The sequence below is a fragment of the Nestor notabilis genome, unplaced genomic scaffold (assembly GCF_000696875.1).
Source record: "Nestor notabilis isolate BGI_N333 unplaced genomic scaffold, ASM69687v1 scaffold9918, whole genome shotgun sequence".
Taxonomy (NCBI): Eukaryota; Metazoa; Chordata; class Aves; order Psittaciformes; family Psittacidae; genus Nestor; species Nestor notabilis.
In genome coordinates, this window is record NW_009941544.1 from 39,881 (window position 1) to 60,211 (window position 20,331).

At 36.0% G+C, this 20,331-nt stretch overlaps 1 protein-coding gene across 1 annotated transcript in view; it reads left to right on the forward strand.

Annotated features, from left to right (window-relative positions):
* The window catches only part of ARAP2 (ArfGAP with RhoGAP domain, ankyrin repeat and PH domain 2), a 114,432-nt gene that overhangs the window by 33,309 nt on the left and 60,792 nt on the right, over positions 1-20,331 (forward strand). Inside the window, exons 9-12 of the mRNA XM_010020956.1 lie at positions 17,239-17,354; positions 18,541-18,740; positions 19,466-19,551; positions 20,174-20,331. Coding sequence (XP_010019258.1) covers positions 17,239-17,354; positions 18,541-18,740; positions 19,466-19,551; positions 20,174-20,331 — 560 coding nt within the window. The remainder of the gene's footprint in view (positions 1-17,238; positions 17,355-18,540; positions 18,741-19,465; positions 19,552-20,173) is intronic.

Sequence of the window (20,331 nt, forward strand, 5' to 3'; positions counted from 1 at the left end):
TTTTTTCCTTTCATCCCCTTTCATGCATACACACCCTCCCCCTTTTTTATTACATACAGTTACTCAAACAGTGGACAGTTGCTCCAGAACTGTTGTCTACATGGTGAGCATTGCAAATGTGACCAGTATCTTTGCTGTCAGTGGAGAGAGAGCAGGCTGGAGTTGCTATTGGACTACTAAAATAATTAGGCCACTTGAGTTTTCATCAGTTATGCAAAGTGGATGATTTAAAGTAGCATTGTAAAGATCCTTAAAATGCTGAGAATGATAATATCATTGTAGCTTAAGTGACATTTTAATCTTTTAAACCTTAAATAAATTGTTTTTCATTTGTGATGGTTTCTTTGTTGTTTGGAGCTGTATGGCATCATTCAGATAATAACAAAGCATTATTTCCTTTACTCCACTATCTTATATCTACAGACTTTATTCTAAATTAATGCACCATCCTTACAGCAGAAGGAAGGGAATTTATGATTTACAGCATCATAAGGATGTGGGGAACACCCCAGTGTGCTTTCTCAGCAATAGTTTCTGTCCCTGGTTAATAAATTGCTAGGCCAAGAAATTTGAACTTAATCAACTCAAGCTGAATTATTGCCTCATGAAATACTTCAATGTCATTGTTATTAAATGAAATTATTCTTCTTAAATATTTTGCATGCAAAATAGTACCATCTTAGAGATGGCATGTTTTAAAACTCATTCATTAAAAATCAATCTTACAGATACTTCCAGAAAACTTCACTCAGAAGTTATTTCCATCTCAATTTGTGGGTCACACCTCCTCCAGAGGTCCATCAGAATGATTGATTGATATCTAACACTTCTAAAGAAACATTTGAAAAATGCTATGTCCACTAAATGTAGCAAAAATCAACTTAGTTACATTCACTTTAGGTGGAAGGTTGCCAAAACAATTGGCAGTGGGCAGCTGGAGGACCACGCGAACATGCCAGGGCAGTAGTTGAGAAGGAAAATATGTTGAGGTTAATAACACGGAAAACGATTCGGGAAGTAGAAGGTGGAAGGTTTGTATTTTAAGTGATGTCTAGTGACATTAGTATGTTTTGAGCATTTCCAACAACTTGGTTGAGGTTTGGGTTTTGGGGTTTTTTTTTTTTCTTTTTTTTTTTTTTTTTTAATCTTTTTGGGGAACTTTATGTTGCACTTTTGCAGTATTTCCTATAAAAGTTGCTTTGGGGAGGAAAAACAGAAACAAAACAACAAACAAAATGTTGAGCCAATGAATGTAATAGCTGATGAGTGTGTTTTACTCATGGAGATAAACACTTTAATTATTGACTTTGCCGATCATTTTGGGAATTCTGATGTCTAATGTTTAATTGAGTATTACAGTGCCTGTCCATTTCTTTAAGGTGAGTATGGTTATTAAAAAAATAATTCTGTCCATTGGATATAATTCCATTGTGATTATGGAAAAATTCTTGTCTCTGTCTTGTACTATCCAATGTTCTCAAATTTTGCAGGCTTCCATAATCCGCATCTAGGCAGTGGGGAGTCTGTGTCCGCTATACTGCATTTGTCTGTGTTTATTCATGTCTACAGCCTAACACCATTATGTGGAACTTTGTTAAAGATATGAGAGTGAGGTTTGAAAAGGTCTTGAAGCAGTGTGGTTGCATTGGTATAATTGATACGGCTTTGTATAGTGCTTCCTGTTTCACAATCAGCTTGTCTGGCACTTGTTTTGAGACGCTCTGCAGGATGTTGTGTGATGATGAGAGGTGTGATGTTTTTTCCAGCTGAGGGCTGTAATTCCTTGCCGTGGGGTCATAAAGAAGTTCAAAGGCAGATAAAATGACAGCAGTCAGCAACAGCAGCTCAGTTCCTGCAACACAGGAGTAATTGCAGCCCATTATTACAATTGACTCTCGCTTCTCTCCCCTGAAGGAACTGAGCTGCTACCAATTTACTGGGCTGCAAGAGAACTGATGAGCCAGGAGATGGGGGTCATAACGAAAGTTAAGAAACTGATCAAGGCAAAATTCATTAGTCCTGAGTAGCCATAAGAGAAGAGAAGGAAACAGTGCTGACTGGTCATCACTGATGCCCAGGTCGGAGATGGATTCTGACTTCCAGGTTGGTTTGTTTCACTTTGCACTTCTTTTTTCACAGAAACTAGCAAGGGGGATTCTAGCATCTTTTATCTTAGTTTGTTTAAAACAAACCAACCACACAGTAAAGGTACCTGCCGTTTTTGTGTGACTTTTCTAGAAAGGGATTATTGCACCCTGAATCGATACATCAGCTCTTTCTCTGTGTGTTTTCTGTGTGCTCTATAATAATTTCTGTGTGTTAGGTATTTACAGATTTCCCATTTTCCTTTTACAGCTAAAAAAGGATGATATATAACTTGCTTCCTCTTTACTGTTTTATTAAATGACAATGTGCAGTTTGTAAAACTTAAAAGCCTGATTTGAGGATGATCTTAGGTCCTTGCACTTGCTTACAGTAAAGTACAGTTAGCAGCTTAGATGTGAAATTTGGGTGTCTCGTACTGCATTAGCAATAATTGCTAATGCAGAAGTAAAAGGGTTATGTCTACATAAAGCTCTGTTTCAGAGGCTCTGTTTCCTCATCCTTCTCTCACTGATGAGGTATGGAATGTCAGAAACATTGCTTAATATATGCAGGTGGAGCTGTACTGGAATGTTACAGGGAGAAGAAAAAATAAAGGTTAATGGAGTGCACTGTAGGTGCAAAACATGAGGATGTTGTCTCATTCCGGTTCTGCACAATTCTGTGGTGCTGGCTGGTCAGGTCTTCTAATTGTTCAGGTCTTCTAATTGTTCAGGTCTTCTAATTGTTCAGGTCTTCTAATTGTTCAGGTCTTCTAATTGTTCAGGTCTTCCATCCACAGACCTAAATTTCATTCTCTTACACTGCATGCAGATGTGTTTTAAAATTAACCTTAAGAAGCCTGTGCAGATTTTGTTCTAGCTGCTTGTCCTTCTAAATGCAAAAGTTAAAGGTGTATTTTCAGTATATACAGGCAGCGCAGTTTAAGGAAAGCTGTTGCTTGTAGGATCTAAACACATATTCCTGGGGTGAATCTCCAGCTTTGTGAATGTCAGTTGGAGCTTTGCCATTAATGTCAGAGTTGCCAGGTTTTCATTTTAGTCTAGCATTTTGTTTCATTCCTGAATTTTTGTTTGTCTTAGTTTCTTAAATGGCATGGTCATGCTGGGAGAATACACCTTGTTCTAACTTTAGCGTGTTTGCAGATTGCAGCTGCCCTTTCTTGCTAATATAGGAGGATTTTTTTAAGATTTTCTGTTCTCAACAATTATTGGAGCATGTTACAAGCCTCCCCACACACAATTGGTACAAAGTCCTGCTGTTGGGTTTCCGAATATCCTGAAATAGAGCAATTTTATAATTCAGGTTCCAGTTCTATTATACTGTTTGTGAGATTCTCTTTTGCAGTGTTATCTTGATCAAGCCTTTACAATTTTGATGCAACTTCTGTGTTGTGAAATGCACCTGCATATCTTCAGCCATGAGCCAGAACAGCTTTTTCATAGCTGTGCTGCAACATGACATGAAGTGGATTCAGTTTGCTGGTGTGCTGATGTCTAGGTCAGGATGTTGCAGTTGAGATCAACCTGTAAATTAGTGCTTTGCTATTTTTTCTTGTCAGTTCCAATGAACAAGTTGCCACTGTAGGTGCTGTTCTTTACCAATCTCTGATTTTTAAGGCATCTTGGCTTATCTCAATGTAGTAATATATGTATATTAAAAAGAATTTTTATTTTTCATTGTTGCATGGTTTTGAAGGCTGTTTTAACAGCACATTGAGGAGACAGATTTTTAAACTTTCAAAATGTAAGTTAAACTTCTGTTTGCTACATTATTCAGTTTATTAGTTGGCTTAGAGTAACAGTTTCAGTAGTGATTGAGGCCAGTTGCCCCATGCTAAGAATGTGCTCCGAAACATAGCATTGCTCTTGGCTAGTTTTGCTTTTTCAGTCTCATTAAATTCAGATGTGCAATACTTATTTCTTGCCTTTGTAAGGAAGACAGATGGGAGTGAGAGACCTGAGAAGAATGCAGGTGGAATCACTATGCTAGAAGGGAGCCACATGTCTTTATCTACTTCTGGTTCCCACAAGACCTTCCTGTATTGGTCATTGCATGACAATGGAAGCTTAGTGAAACAAGTAGAAGATAAATATAGAAATGGTAAGTGCAGATAATTTGTTAAAAGACCATGTAATTTTTAGTGTTCTTTCTACCAACTAGCTCTATAGTTAGTATGAAGCTTACCTGAAAGGAGTATATTGTGGGGGTATTTTAAGTTTTTTTTCAGTTGTTGTTGTTTTAGAATGGTTTGGGTTGGAATGGAAACTCAAGATCATCTAGTTCCAATCCCTCTGCCATGGGCAGCGACACTTTCCACTAGAGCAGGTTGCTCAAATCCCCATCCAACCTGACCTTGAACACTTCCGAGGAGGGGATATCTACAACTTCTCAGGGCAACCTGTTCCAGTGCCTCACCACTCTCACAGAGAAGAACTGATTTCTAATATCTCGTCTAAATCTACCTATTTTCAATTTAAAGCCATTCCTCTTTGTCTTGTCACTACATGCCCTTGTAAAAAGTCTCTTTCCTACAAGATTTTAGTAGGCCCCCTTTTAGGTACTGGAAGCTGCTCTAAGATCTCCACAGAGTCTTCTATTTTCCAGGCTGAACAAGTCCAACTCTGTCAGCCTGTCTTCATAGGAGAGGTGCTCCAGCCCTCAGATAATCTTTGTAGCCTCCTCTGGACTTGCTACAACAGGTCCATGTCCCTCTTGTGTTGGGGTCCCCAGAGCTGGATGCAGTGTTCCATGTGGGGTCTCATGAGAGTAGAGTGAAAAGTTTTGGGGTTTTTAACTTCTAATTTGTCATAATATTTTCTTTAGAGTATGGTTGCTCGTGTTTTTGAACAAATATTTTGTCTTTTTCTGTTGGATGTTTCTTCGCTTCTAATTTGCAGAAAATCACTGCAAGCTTGAACTTCCTTGATTTTTACATAAGTTGCTTCTAGTTGGTAATTTTTGAGTTTTGGAAGACTGATATTCATAAAAAGCTTAGATCGTTATGTTAATTAAGACAAAGGCATTTACTTTAGTGAGATTGTATTAATCCTGACTCAATCCTGAAATACGAGTGTACTGCAGATCGTTTAGAGGTTGACCCTTTTATTATTTCTATCATAAAAATACTTGAATAGTTTCTCTGTAATTGTATGGCATTACTCTTGCATTGTGAATGCTTTTGATTAAATTGTGTAGGTGTGATGGTTGTCCTTAGCTTTATTAACTGTAAAATCAAAACTAAGAAAAAATCACTAAAAACAAATGGTAATAGCTTTTATATGAATTCATAATAAAACTTATGATGCATTTACTAGTTCAGTAAACTCTGTAAGCATTTAATACTCGATCCTTTTCAGTAGTTAAGTAGTGAAAAGTAGATTGCTTATTTTTAAACTGCATTGATTTGTGGAACTCTTTTACATATTTGCTTTTATACTAATGGTATTTTCTTTATGTGAAATCATTACCTGCACAGCAAATACAAAAGTGAATAGCTGCTAGGCAGTAGCTGTATGTGCGTCCAATAGTGCTTTTACTTTAAAAAAAATTAAAAAACTGTGCATTCATCAGCCATTTTCATCATTGTTTGTTTCATAAAGACAAGTTAGTATGTGTAAATGTAAAGCTAGCAGAAGAAATGTTTTCTTTGGAAATAAAAGCAACTAAAAACTAAACCCCACCACCCCCCAAACCCTCACCCCACTCTATTTTTAGTTGAGCTAAATGTAAGGAGGATGTCTTCCCAGGAAAATGACTGACAAGGTTTGGAAAGACTCCTGCTTATCAAAACCTACTGTGCAGAGTTGCTTTGTCGTGGCACCAGCCCTCTCTTGGTCCAGGCACAGAAGAATGTATGGCAGAATGGTTGATGCTGCTGTACCTTCACTGTTTTAGAATAAATGTTAGAGAAGTGGGAATAATTCACAAATCATAGTTTGGTCTCCTTAGGCTTCTGATTCTTGGCATTAATGGGAAGTTGCTGCTTTACACTGGCTTCTAAAAGTGTCTAACTCCATGGAGTCTGGGGCACATTCTTTGAAGTTACTGGGTATGTATGCACACACTGAAGATAAAATTCTTCTACTAAATATATATTTGTGTTTCATAAGAAGAAAATTTATTTGCTATTTTGGTTGAGATATTTAAAAAGTTATAAGTAAATCTGAAGTTCCATGGCATTTAATGTCTCCTTTAAGTTAGGGTGAATATTTGTCAAACAAATGAGAGTTTATACTGTCTGTCCAAAACTTTTTGTGTGGGTCTATAGTTTCCTTAGCTTTTTTTTTTTCTTCTTAAATTGAAGAACATAATGTCGTATGTTAAAGTGAAACTTTTCTCTTCATGGCTCTGTGAGCAGCAGGTGTCTAAAATCTCACTAGCTGGAAAAAGTACTATTAGTGCAGTCCAAATTAGATTAAAATACTCCACATAAGGGTTGGTTTTGTTTTGTTTTTTTTTTTTCTTTTGTGTGTTATGTTGGAATTTGAGTAATTTCAGAAGAGCCATTCAGTTTGATAGGATCAGAAATATCAACTGTCAGTTTTATTAGTATCAGCAGGGAAATCCCGTAGTGATCTAGTTATGATAAAACGGGGTATGCTTGGAGTATTTGAAAGCCATAAGTACTTTTATTTTTTTAAAATGTGAAAATGTTCGTCATAGTTAATCCTGTTTGGACAGCACTTCAAAAAGTGTTGAAATATTTTTTTTTCATTCTCTATTTTTTTTTTTAAAGTAATTGTCCTTTGTAAATATTTTGAATTTTTCAGATTCCTTACAGATTAGATTCTTGAGTAAAAAAAAAAACTGTGGAAAACTTTCTCCATCAGGAAATACTACTTTTTCTAATACCTGTTGAAGGACAAATTATGAATTATTTACACTTGTGAAATGTGATATCATAGAAGAAAATTTTATTTTACTAAAGTAGAAGGTAGTAAATAAGAAGTTTTTGCATGTACAGTGAGGACTAATTGTCTTAACACCTTACTACCTGCTGTAAAAAAGTAAAAGCATTGTGTTTGCTCAATGATGTTTTTTACTGCTTGGTGTCATATTTGTTTTTCTCCACTAGTGGATTCGGGGGAAAGCGGGAACTCCATTCTTTGGAGATTTTCTTGGTTCAGTGGGGGATCTTTGCCAGTGGAGGTGTCATATCAATTTTCTTTGTTGTCTGGTGACAACTGTACAAAATAGTTTATGAAGAGGTTCATCAATTTTGCGTGACCAGTATTCTAGATCTTAAAATATCACAAAACTGTTCACAATCTCTCCTTGCTCTAGGAGTTCACTTTGCTAGCAGTTTGTCTGGTCTGAATGCCTAACAAGATCTTCAGTGTGTGTTAAGCTTCAGCAAGAAAGTTAGAAAGAAATGAATCCAGAAAACCATAGCTGTACATGGTACTTTTAAAATACACAGATCTTCTGATCTCCAGAGAATGCTCCAAGCAGCTTTCCAGTTGTGAAGTAACTTCCAAAGAAGAGTCCAGATGGCTAGTTTAAAACTTTAATAGTAATAGCTATGTTTAAAAATGTCCTTGTATCAACAAGAGGTGCTCTGGTTGCACATTACAGGGGAAGTGTTTAAAACTGAGAGTTTTCGATGGTGGCTCTAGGGACACCTGTTTTAGCTACAAGGGGAGGAAAAACAAACAAAATAACACTGCCCACCTCAAAAAACAAATAAAAAACCACAAACAAACCAAACCAACCAAACAGAAAGAATACCAAACCCAGAAACAAAACCAAAACAAAGCAAAAAAACCCAACCCAATAGGACAAAACCAAAACAAACCAACAAACCCAGAAGTAAAACAAAAAAAATCCCCTTACACACAGGCAGGTGGAAGGGGTCAAACAATAAAAGTGAGGAAAATTGAGGAATTTCGGGTAACAATAGGTTTTTCATATGTTAATTGACATCCCTCCAGGATGAAAAAGGTGTGAAGCAAGCAGCAAGAAATGCACTGTGAAATTGAATGAATTTCCCTGTGTTAGGAGTGGTGTATCCTAAGGGACACAATTGTCTCTTTAGTATGAGGTAATGGTATAAACAGCCATTGGAACAAGAAAGGTGAAAGCCTTGAGTATAAGCTGTACTTGCTCATGACAGGCTTAGAATGTTATTTATGTGTTTGTTTAGCTGCACTGCCTTTATGTCATCTGATGATGTTTTGTGAAGCAGCAGAAGTAAAGGTCACAGCCCAAGCAGGCTGCAGTTTGCTTCGTCCTCTCTAGCTAGGAAGATGCTGATTCCTGAATGAGCCCCATACTGCAGAGGAGCCCTGCTGGATGGAAGTTACCATAGATGTTCAAATCGGAGCTTTTTCTCTGCTTGTCTTTTTACATGTGAGGGTGGGGTTGGCAACAAAGATAGCAGTTTTGTCTCTCTTGCTTGATGTCTGTTAGGGTATTTGGGAAGATAACAATGCAGGTTTTATTATGCAGTGTTACCGGCTTGCTTTTGTATGCTTGGTTCTGTCTTGTGTGCCCCTGATGTGCGACTTGCTTTCCTAATATGCTGTGTGACAAGAAGAAAAAAAGCATGTGCATGTGGAATGGAGTATGGCCTGAATCACACTTTTTGTACCTCAGCTGAACTCTGAATTGTAGAATAGTTAAGAATTCAGTCTTTCCAGTATTTTCCTAAAGCAGCAGTGCAAAGACTATGGTACCTTTAGTCATAAAATCTATTTTCCAATAATATCTTTAAAGTGCTTTGTGTTCAAATGTACAACTTTATGTAGAATTCAGTTCCTTATATCAATGCAACAGCTCACACCAATTGTTTCAGGTATAACGAGAAGTTACTGGACCATCACTAAATGGCATACATACAGATTATTTGTAATGGCAAGGTGTGGTTGCAGCACGCATTTTATTTTTTTCCCACATCTCTTCCCTTTCATCATGTTTCTGCACAAGTGAGAAACTTGTGAATATTTCGAATTACAACTTTTTGTGTCCTCTCTGTTGTCATCCTCTTTGTTTTTGAGGACTAAGAAGTTGAAGCTTTTAATTTATGTATGCATGTTTTTGTTTGTAGCTGATGTCTTTCAACATCACTTCAGATTGTATGATCTTGTCTTAATTGACTGTGACCATACATTAAAGACTTTCCTTCTGGGACTGGAGAAGAGGGGAGTGGGGAAGCTGAGAGTACATGTCCTCTGCTCTGACTTAAGTTCCTTAAATCTTAAGACCTGAGGTATTCAGTGGCTGCTGTTATGTTGAATTTGTTTGAAGCCAAGCATCTACCTAGAGTAAAAACTTACTTGGGGTTATATAGGGAGACAGATGCTCATGTGATTATGTAGACTTCATATTTGGGGAGAACTCAGTTAAAAATCTGTTCTCCCCAAAATGTGAAAAATCAAAGAAGACCTGTGTGAAATGACATTACCGCAATTACAGATCTGTGTACCCACTCTAAACATGGAAAAACTGGACTTATTTTTAAAACCTTCATTTCACCCAATTAAATCTATACAATTTAATATTGTGCTGTAGATACTATATTATACTATTTTCTTCCTCAGGATTACTACCTCATTCAGTGCATTGTTTACTTAGTAACTAATAATTTTAATTTCTTTTCATGGAGTAACCTGTGCCTTTTTTATTGAACACTGTTGAAAAGTGCCTTACAGAAAGAATCGTTCACTGGTAAAGGACTGTTCTGTGAGGAAATGATTAGTAATTGCTGTGTTTGGCTATTTGAGGAAAATGATTAATATTTCATCACTTCCTGTTAGGTAAAGGAACATGATTGTTTCCTCCATATGACCACACAGTTCCGAGGAAAAAAAAATGAATGATTCAAATATCCATATATTTTGCATTCTCGGTTTTCACTGTCTTTTATGGAAGGTTGGAAAGGAATAGTTTTCTGTCAGACTATACCTGCTCAAAATACTGCTTTCATAGGGGTTGGCTGAACTTCCAGTTGCTCAGCAGTTCTGCAAATCAAACCCTGGAGCATAAAGTCAGGTACTAGGAAATGAAAAATGTACAGTGAAATGACTGAATGTGAAGGCTTTTGATTTACACTGAGTGAAAATTGGCAAAGGCAAAGATCTAACTCTCCAGGATAGTAGTCAGTCACTTTAATTATGTGACCCTCTTTTATTTCTTTCTTTCTTTAATTTTATTTATTTTTTTTTATTTTGCAGCTTGTACAGGAAGGGGGCTTTCATCATCATGTGTTCTAAAGCATATATACAAGCAGCAAGGCATGGGCCTGATGGTGCATAATCAAGTGATTTAAAATTGTATTGATACTGAAAAATACACACACAGAGCTGCTGAAGTGAGGATTCTGAATTACTTCTGTATTAAGTGAATAGAGAAATTTGTAATTTATAGGAAGAGTAACACTTAAGGTTTTGGCTACCATAGAGTATGGTCAAGAATGCATTCTTGAAACAAATCTGTTGGTTGTCCCCACTTCTTCTGTGTTGGCTTTCATCATAGAGCCGTCTCAAAGTACATGTACTAGATTCCTTTATAATGTAACAGTGTGAAGCACGATGTGCTCCAATAGCATATCGAATACACTCCGCTGCAATCAAGCCTACTGCACGACACTGACTAGAGCTAATCTAAGTGGCCCTTCGTGCTTCTTGCTTTCTTCCTTCTTTATAATCTCCAAAATTATGGATGTCAGGTTGTTACTACAAAATGTTTTGCAATAATAACTCGAATAATTTTAAGTGTTTCTATTAGGAGATGCAGGAATTTAGCTTAGCTAAGCAAAGAACCTAAAATTGATAATGTAACTACCCCAACATATCACAACAGATCAACACGAAGCTATAGAGTTAACACGTACAGACAACTAGAATTCTAACATCTCCTTGCTCATCAGGGCTTGAGTTGGCAAACTTCATGTTCTTTTAACATCATTTTGCGTGAGTGTGTAATTATATAGTGTATGCTTCACTGCAGTTTCATTTTGAGACCTCATTAGGAAGACTGTAAAAGAGAGTACATGTGTCTTTACTTGGGGCATTTTTTTATTGTAATCCATCATATGTAATGATCACCTAAAATCTATATTAAAAGATTTTAAGCTGTGATGGGGGACATAAGTCTCCGAAGATTCGAAAAGCCTGATGGAAGATAACTGGGGAGGCTAAGCCTAAGTGTAGTTTAAAAGGAGAGGAAATCAATATAAACTCGTGGAGAAGAATTAATATTATCAAAGCAATTTCTGCATTACTAGTCACTGTTCCTCGAACTGTAATAGATAAATGTCGTAATTTTTCGTTAACATGGAAACAATATTTTCCACCTTTCTGTTGCAGAAATTGGCCTTCCTCAATAGCTCAAAAGGCTGAAATATATACCTCCAATTAAGGGGGAGAGGAAAAAGAACTATGATTGCTTTTTTCTGAAGGGTTCTACTTACTAGCTTTTAATCTCTCTGGAATAGCTTGGTTGTTTGAAGGGAATCAAATGCCATGAGGCTACAATGAAGGAAAAGTCTAAATTACGTTGAATTGTTAAGGGAATTCTCAGATCTTTCAGAAGCAAGTCTTAGACTAATTGTCACAAACTTCATGGTAGCTTCCCCGAAATAAAAATAAAGAGCTATGGCAAATAGCGAAGGTAAATTAAAGGAAATGTGTAAGATTGTAATTTGGAACTCTGATCAGAGATGTATTGATTAAAGGTCAAGAACCTTCTGTGTATGGGCAGTAGGACAAGAGTAATATCAGAAATATGGATGTGCCTTTTGTAAGTTAGTGGTAGGATGATAAGCAAGATGAATGTTAAAAAAGCATGTGCATATATAAACTCACATACATGGGGGGGGTGTGTGTGTGTGTATTTGCATACAGTGTAGTCATCTTGTATTACCTGGTACCTCTTATCAGTTTTGGATCCTTATTATATATATATGTGTGTCTCTGTGTGTGTGTGTGTGTGTGTGTACGCATGCACCCTTAAATACTGCATGACCTCAAGATCTGACAGCCGAAGACTAAAACAAAAGCAAAGGAACCATGACCTCTGAATTCACTGGAAGGAAACTGATGTGCAGTGAGACTAATCAATTAATGTAGCAATTTCCGGAAGCGCTATGCTCCCAGCATATACCAGTACTATTTCTGTACTTCAAAGTATGCTACACACATGTATTTACATATGTGTGTATGTGTATGTTTGTGTATGTGGAAATATATTCGCTTGAAATCATGCAGCAATTTTCCTTTTTCACAGCTGTTGTTATACCCTTAGTCCTCCAGCAAAACAACTGAGATAGAAATATGGACTGGTATTTGTAATGTGAAAATTATAATAGAGTTAGTTAACCTTTAAAATAAAACTTGGGATTTATTTCCAAGAATTTTTATGTGAGGGGTAAGAGGAAACTTATGATTGTGGTTGGATTTTTTGTTGTTGTTCGTTTTTGTTTTTGTTTTTTTTTTTCTCCCCAAGATGTTTTCCTGAGGCATGGTTTCTGTTTTGGTTTTTTTTTTAATCAACTTTTTATATCATGGGACTAATGTTAGATTCATAAAAGAGAGCACATGCAAAGACATGATTATAACTGCTAAACGAGCAGAAGTTGAGGAACACAAGTAGCAGCTCTAGAACCCCTGAATTCAGTTGAATTTTGTTTTGACTAAACGAATGAGAATGGCAGCCCAAGTGTTGCTAGTGCAAAACTGAGTGGAAGCTAAAAAATAAAAAAAGAAGGAACTTTCCTGGAAGAAGAATAGCTTTGTAGAGAAGGTCTGTTCATTAACTAAGAGCTGCAAGATTCAGCCTGTGATTGCAGATTTGTTTAAGAATTCTATAGAGAAAGATCTGTAAGCCTTTTTTAAGATCTCATACCAGAAGTTAGGTGTTCAGCAACTCTTGGACTTAGACTTGTTTAGATATAGCTGCATGATTTTATTCATACATGTACTTAACTTTTTCTTAACCTAGGTGTTAACTTCTGTGTCTGTAAAATGGTGGTGATAGATTAGAAAACATATGAGACTAATTTTGAAGGTCTGTGAATTTCACCCTGAACAGCATCGAAGAAAGATTAGTAAAGGCTGACTCAGGGTAGCTTTTGCCTTATGAAAAGATAATATGTAACAGAGAAAGCAGTTTTGTACACTGAAAGGCACTTTATAGATACATGTTAAAGGTATATTTAAAAAAAAAAAGTTACATTTTTGTTTGTATACATACAGCAGGTTTTCATAGGTTAGGTCTTTTTCAGACAGGGGTGATAATGACAGCAGGACTCAACAAATTATAGTCATTCCTCCTTCAGGAAGGAACAACTTACCCAAAATCCAGTACTCATCTCATAGTTCACTACTTTCCCCTATTAATAATTTTAACCTTCACATAACTGTGCTGTTTAGTAAATGCTTTTGATCTATTATTATAGCTGTAAATTTGTTTGGGGTTTTTTGGTTTTGTTTTAGTTTTTTTTTTGGGTTGGGTTGTTTTTGGGGGCGGGGGTTAAAGCCCTTATTGTCAACCCATTTTTCAACCTTTCTTCAAACTTTTGAAGACAGTGTATAGACATTTAAGGCATATCTATGTTAAAACCAAACAAAACCTTAGCTTTCTCTGTGCATTTTTGAATCTTAACCTTTTCTTCATTTGTCAGAAAGTCTTACACAGTTAGATTTCTATCAGAAACAATGAGCTTTCAGTCTGTAGAAGCAAGACGATTCTTATTCCGAAAAGATGCTGCTTGGTCTTGCTGTCAGTACGTTTTGTATAGTGCTTGAATAGCCCTATTGGCCTCTTGTGCACTCAAAGTGAATGAATTTATCTTTAGAAGTGGAGCATTTCTTTCTTCCCTGTACCAATTCCCACTTCTGTTTCTGAAGGAGAGAACAAGACTACACTCCTGCAAGCATATAATTCTGAACCTTGAAAATCAGATTCTGGCGTACCTGTCACTCACAAAGCCTGGTTTATGCCAAGTACTGTACGAGGTACAGTTACCGTAAAGAGTTTGTTTGGACCATTATGGAAGTAACTTCACTCTAATTTACCAATGAAATTGGTTAGCTTGCCACCATCTTCAGCTCTGAAAAGTATATTCATCACTTCTAATTTCTTAACCTTCCTGACTTTCCTCACACTGAAATTCAATACTGTAAGTTCTGATGCACTCAATAAATTGAAAACTCACCAGTTATCCTCTCTTCAGTGGAACTGTTTGTACACCAGGTAGTCAGCAAATTTTGGAGGGTTGGTGCTCCAGCTAACATTAAAGACTTTAAAATGAATGCCTGTCATTTCTAGAGTGCTTTCTTAATTCTGCATTGTTAAGTTCAGTACAATAAAGGTTAGTGTCTGTCTTCACAGACATAAATTGTGAGCAGCCTTTGGTCATCTTCCCTTTCTGCTCCAAGGAAAGTGGGCGCAGCTAGCTTATTTAAAGGCATAAAAGAAAAGAGACTGAAGGGATTATAGGATAAAGATTTTCAAGAAGGAAAAGTATGGAGTAGGTAGATGAATAAAGTTTAGTTACCGTTTCTTTTCTCTAACATCGTGTGATGAAATTCCCAGTTACCAGGCAAAAAAATCCCAACATGCATACACAAAAGGAACTACTTTTTTTCATAATTAGTATTTGGGAAATTGATGAAGTAGGATGGTGTGGAGGCCTCAAAGCATGAACTTAAGTTCCTTGAGGGTGTGGCTGTCAGTGGCTAGTAAGTATGATGGCTTTCCTTGTAACTATTTGTTCAGAAACTTTCTGAGCTGGAAGTCCTTAGGTTGCTGGAAGCTTATCTGGGAAGATGAGAATGTACTTTTTCTTACTTATATTCTTTTTATGACAGTTGCCAATAGTAAGTTCTTAAGGGAAAGCTACTGTACTAGGTGAACTTTTGATGTGGCTCAATATGGTTGATATTTCAGTCTTCATTACTCATTGTTTACCTTCAGTAAACTCTGAACTGGACTATATTGAACTTCTGTTAACTGCAGCTTCTGGTGGTCATTCAGCTGCTATTTAGTAAAGAATGCATTGTTGTTCAGATAAAAGTACAGTGTCATGACCTGTCCTTTAAAATCAGGACTTCTTAAGGCAAATTTTGAAATAACTGAAACCGACAGATGAAACCTTCATCCAGTTTACATCTCAGAAGCAGAAACCATTTAATTGTAGAAAGTTAAAGGTTGTTTTCTGTTGATTTTCTTTCTTTTTTTTTCATTTTTCTTTTGCTCATTTAAGACACTACTGCTAATAGAGATAAAAATTTAATGTTTTCTCTGTCCTCAAGATTATTTTTTTTTTACTCTAAATTTCATGCGTCTGTTCTGACTAGTGATGTCTGAGTTTAAGAATGCTTCACTGCTGCAGAATGTGCTGTCAAGTTCATACTCAAAACGAGATTATTCTGCCCTCTCTTTTCCCATAGAACTGATCTTTGAGGATGAATTTTGGACTGTGTAGGCTTCACAGAACTCCCCACTCTTCTAAGGCAGATGTGTCAGTGTGAAAACCATTGATTTATAGGAAAATGGGGTGGGGGCTGAAAATAAGACAGGAGAATAAAAATGTCTGTGTTGCAGGACATGCGGGTAGAAGGAAGGTAGAAATATGAAAAGAATATATTGCACGAAGAGCAGCTAAGCCAGGGTACTTGTTGAAAGGTTACTACTTATTATAAAGGTTTGTGCTGAAATCCACACTTGGGTTCCACATGCTTGCCGTCAAAGGTAATGGAAGGTTTAAAAAAAAATAAAATCCTTAAGAAGCCTGGCAAGGAAACATTAGATGACTTACCCCATGCTATGTTTAGTTAGTGAAAATTAATGGCATTTTAAAAATCAAAATGGATCCTGTAGTGCCTTTTGGGGCATAATTCTCTATGTCTCATGATATAATTAGTACTTCCATTTGCGCATAGACCCACATGTGTGTTTTCCATCAGATTTAGCCTTAGCAAACATGGCTAAAACGATACTTGTATGTTCTCATACCTGAAATAGGGGAATGAAGTGAAGAGTTTTGTGAAGTATCTTCTCCATGAGAGCTTTAGTGCTCACAAAACTTGAAAATCTTCTGAGAAGAAACTTGTCAGTGATGTGGGTTTAAAGACCTATGTACTAGAAAAACAATCCCCTCTGCACAGGCATATGGCTGAAGCTGTTTCCCTCCAGTGCTCATATTTTTATCAGCCCATACCCAACTATTAGTTACATGAGAGTGAACTCAGTGAACATTTTGCAGATAGAAAGATATGTGCATTTGGCTTTTTGCTTGGGTGATGTAGTTTTTGTTTCTGATGCAATTACAATTGGCAAGAAGTATGGTAATATTTCCAGAAATAAAGCTTATGGAAGTGACTACCATTAGATGAGCAGTTTAATTAGTTTAAGGATTGACTGACGGTGTTCTGAATAGATCAAATAACCTATGTGCCTATCAGTGTTTCCAAAATGCATGTATTTCAGAGCGCCTCACAAGAGCTTACTGAACATTTTCTTTACCAACTGAGTTAATGTAAGATTGATTTTTAAGTACATTTTCCATGTGGGGAAAAAACTAATTTCTCTTGGTTTAAGGCAAAAAATACTTAGTATTTCTAATAATTGAGTCACAGATAACCCTTTGTCTATTTAGCTGCTGTATAGGACTTCTTTTGAAAGACGTTTGGCATGTTTAGTTCATGTAATACAGCAGAAGTACAAGCAACCGATGGTTTAAGAAAGAATCTTATACATAATACGTATTTTGTTAAAAGTTTGATTAAAAGCAGGCAAAACTGCAGTCAGAAGGATTTAGATATATAAACATTATTTAGTTATTAAAGCATGATAGAAGTTAGATACTGCCATAGCTTTGGATTAATATTTTAATGCAATCTGTTATTGAATCTCTTCCACTACCACCACCCCCTCCTTTCTTAATATTTACAGTGTGCATTTTTTTTTTCTCCTAAGAATCAAGTAAGGTTATTCTTAGAATTAGAAGCATAGTGTTTGGACAAAATTTGGTATAAGTTTATTTATCCATTAGTGAGTTGGAAGGAGCTTGTATGTTGTCGCCCAAATGTGTATTACCGACCTTGGATTTTTGGACCATGATGATTTAATTGTTCTATACATGTTTTTCTTGAATGATAAACACCTGAACTTTCATTGTCTTTTCCATAGGATTTTAAGACAGGATTTGGGATCACTTTAATCCCTATGAATGTGGCAAATGTGAAACAAGTGGATCGGACTGCAAAGCAATCTTTTGAAATAATTACTCCTTATAAAAGCTTTAGGTGAGAACTTTAATATTTACATTACAAAATATGCAAATAATTAATGCACTAAAAATAGTTACTTCATGCTGCAGTGACTTATGTAGTTTAGATGAAAAGGTAATGCTTTTATTAAGAATGCTCGGCGTTTTTTTTTAAAAAGCAGGACTTTCTTTCCTTTGTTTAGCTGTGTGCTTCATCTCCTTACCTGTCTGACTAGACATCCTATGCCAACAGATTCATATTTTTATGTAGCCTTCTTTGTTCATTCTGTGCAAGAGCAGAAGAAAAAAAAGTCACTTTAACAACTTGACTCCCTCTTAAAGAACAATAAGCTGCAGTATTAAAATAATGTTGCATCCATTTACTATTAAGTATTTTATTCAAAAAGAGAAGAATGACTGATATGATATCCCTCGTAGAAGTCTTCCATTGAAATTGGCAGAAAGTTTCACTTTGTCTGATGCTGCGACTTGTCATGATTTTTTAAGAAAATAAAAGTATGTGCTAATAAAAGCCCTTTGTTATGTGCTGTAGTGTTTATTAAAAGAAATCTTAGTTATGCAGGAGAAGAAGAATTCCCTTTGCTTTTCCAGGCTTGCTAAATGTTATCAATTTAAAATGTTTTTTGTTTTTAAATGTTTTCATTCTCAGTTGACTAGAAGATTGGGTAAATTAGTCTTGATCAGTGGTTTGAATCTGTTGCTAGTTGGTAGATAGCTAGTTCTTTGACTTTCTCCAAGTTGACACCATGTTGGTTTTTGCTTATTATTATTTATATTTTTCAAAAAGATAATTTTAAATAAGAATTATTTTTTGGCTGTTGTAGTTAGTAAGTCTGTTCTTACTGCTCACTAAGTGTCTGCCTCTTTAGGTCATTATCTGCTTTTGTTAAAGTTCAGACTTTAAGTTTGGTACATGGTAACATAAAAAGATTGAATGTAACTAAGGAATGTAGCTTGAATGTTACAAAATCTGTGTAGCTCATGCTAGTAGTGGTATTGTTGAAAACTGAACATGAAAACAGAGGAGTCTTCATGGACTAAAAATATAAAATAATACATTCTATCTTAGTATTTATATCTGTGTAGAGGAAGATTTTTTGACTCTGATTTTGGGTGTAAGGGTAATAAGCAAGTGACTACAGACCATGTTTAATTGGGCTTTAAAATAAAGATCAATAACACAAAAAAGTCAATTGTTTCAGCTTTACAGCAGAGTCGGAAAGAGAGAAACAAGACTGGATTGAAGCACTGCAGCAATCAATAGCAGAAACTCTGTCTGATTATGAAGTAGCTGAGAAGATTTGGTTCAATGAGTCCAACAGGAGCTGTGCTGACTGTAAAGCTCCCAGTCCTGACTGGGCATCCATCAATCTCTGTGTTGTCATTTGTAAGAAGTGTGCAGGTAGAGTAATTAATAACAGGCTGTGTGGGTTATACAGAATGTCATATTTGCATATCTCTGTATGTCCTTGAGTTGGCTTTTTTCATTTCTACAGTGCTATCCTTGTGAAAGATTCGACAAAAAGCGAACCTTTTTTTTTTTTTTTTTTTTCTTATACCAAGGTCATCCTTGTTCTAAACCACTTGAATGCATAAGTGACAGGTCTGTGTGGTGATTGCTTTCCCTCAGGTGAATAATCCTTCACAATTACTGGAAATTAAGATACACTAGCATTTTGTGGGAAATGGCTGGCTTTTGCAAGGCTGGATGCCAAAGAATAACAATTTTCTGTGTTTAAACCTGGGATATTAATTCTGCTACATCAGGGCATATATTACTGCCAATAGGGATAGCTTTTTCATATACTACTGAAAATCTAGTTTGATCGCGTTCTGTATTCAAATATGTGGTCAAGCAGTAGATTCAGAGAAATAGTTTAGAACACCACGTTTTCTTTCAAAACAAACCTTCACAAAAGTATTATACATCAGACAGCTTACTTTGTTTATTCATTACTATCAAATGCAAGCCAGTTCTTAAAAATTTAGGGGCTTTATGGTGCTCCTGTTTTATATTCAAATAGCAGTTAGAATAAATCTGTCTTCATTAATTATTTTTGTTATCTTAGCAGAAGAGAAACGCAGTTTCACTGCTTTAGTTAAGTAAAAATACTCTTGGATTTTCAGGACAGCACAGATCTTTAGGACCAAGAGATTCAAAGGTCCGGAGTCTAAAAATGGATGCCAGTATTTGGAGCAATGAACTTATTGAGGTACATTGTGACACTCTCTTTGTTCCATCTTGAAAACAACTGCACAAATAGGAGTTACTTATTACTTTATTCACAAAACCCCTGAGCATAATAGTGCTAAATATCATGCTGCTGTTACTGTAAACTTGATGTTTTCAGGAATAACTTACCTTTGTGTCATTAAAAATACTCATTTGTTTGATAACCAGCTGTACAATTTCTCTTAGTGTTTCTTCAAGCATATAGTTTTTGGAGGGGAAAAAAATAAAATGCTTTGAAGAGCAGTCATGATGGGCAATATAGAGAAGGGGAAAGGAAATGAAACTTCTCGCTGCCAGTGTAGTTTCTTGGGGTATTAAAAGGTGGTACTAATAGAATTTTGAGTCATCAGTGTTTTCTTTAAAACATATGCTAATCTTTTCTGACCTTTTATTGGTATTCTCTAATATGTATTGAAATATTGTAACTGGTTTGCCTTGTAAAGCTGTTGATGATAAATAACTACAGACTTTAATATTCATTTATAGATGACCATAGGCAGTGACTGAGAGAGGCTTCTTTTTTAACTTCAAGCCACTGAAAACTATTTAGAAGTTCATGTCCTTCATGCTATTTGCTTATTTTTCCCTTGCATATTATCCAGCTCTTTATCATCATCGGAAATAAGAGGGCAAACAGTTTTTGGGCAGGAAATCTTCCCACACATGAAGAGCTGCATATGGATGCCCCTGCAGAAAAAAGGATAGCATTCATTACACAAAAGTACAAGGAGGGAAAATTTAGGAAAGCACCCTTTCCCTA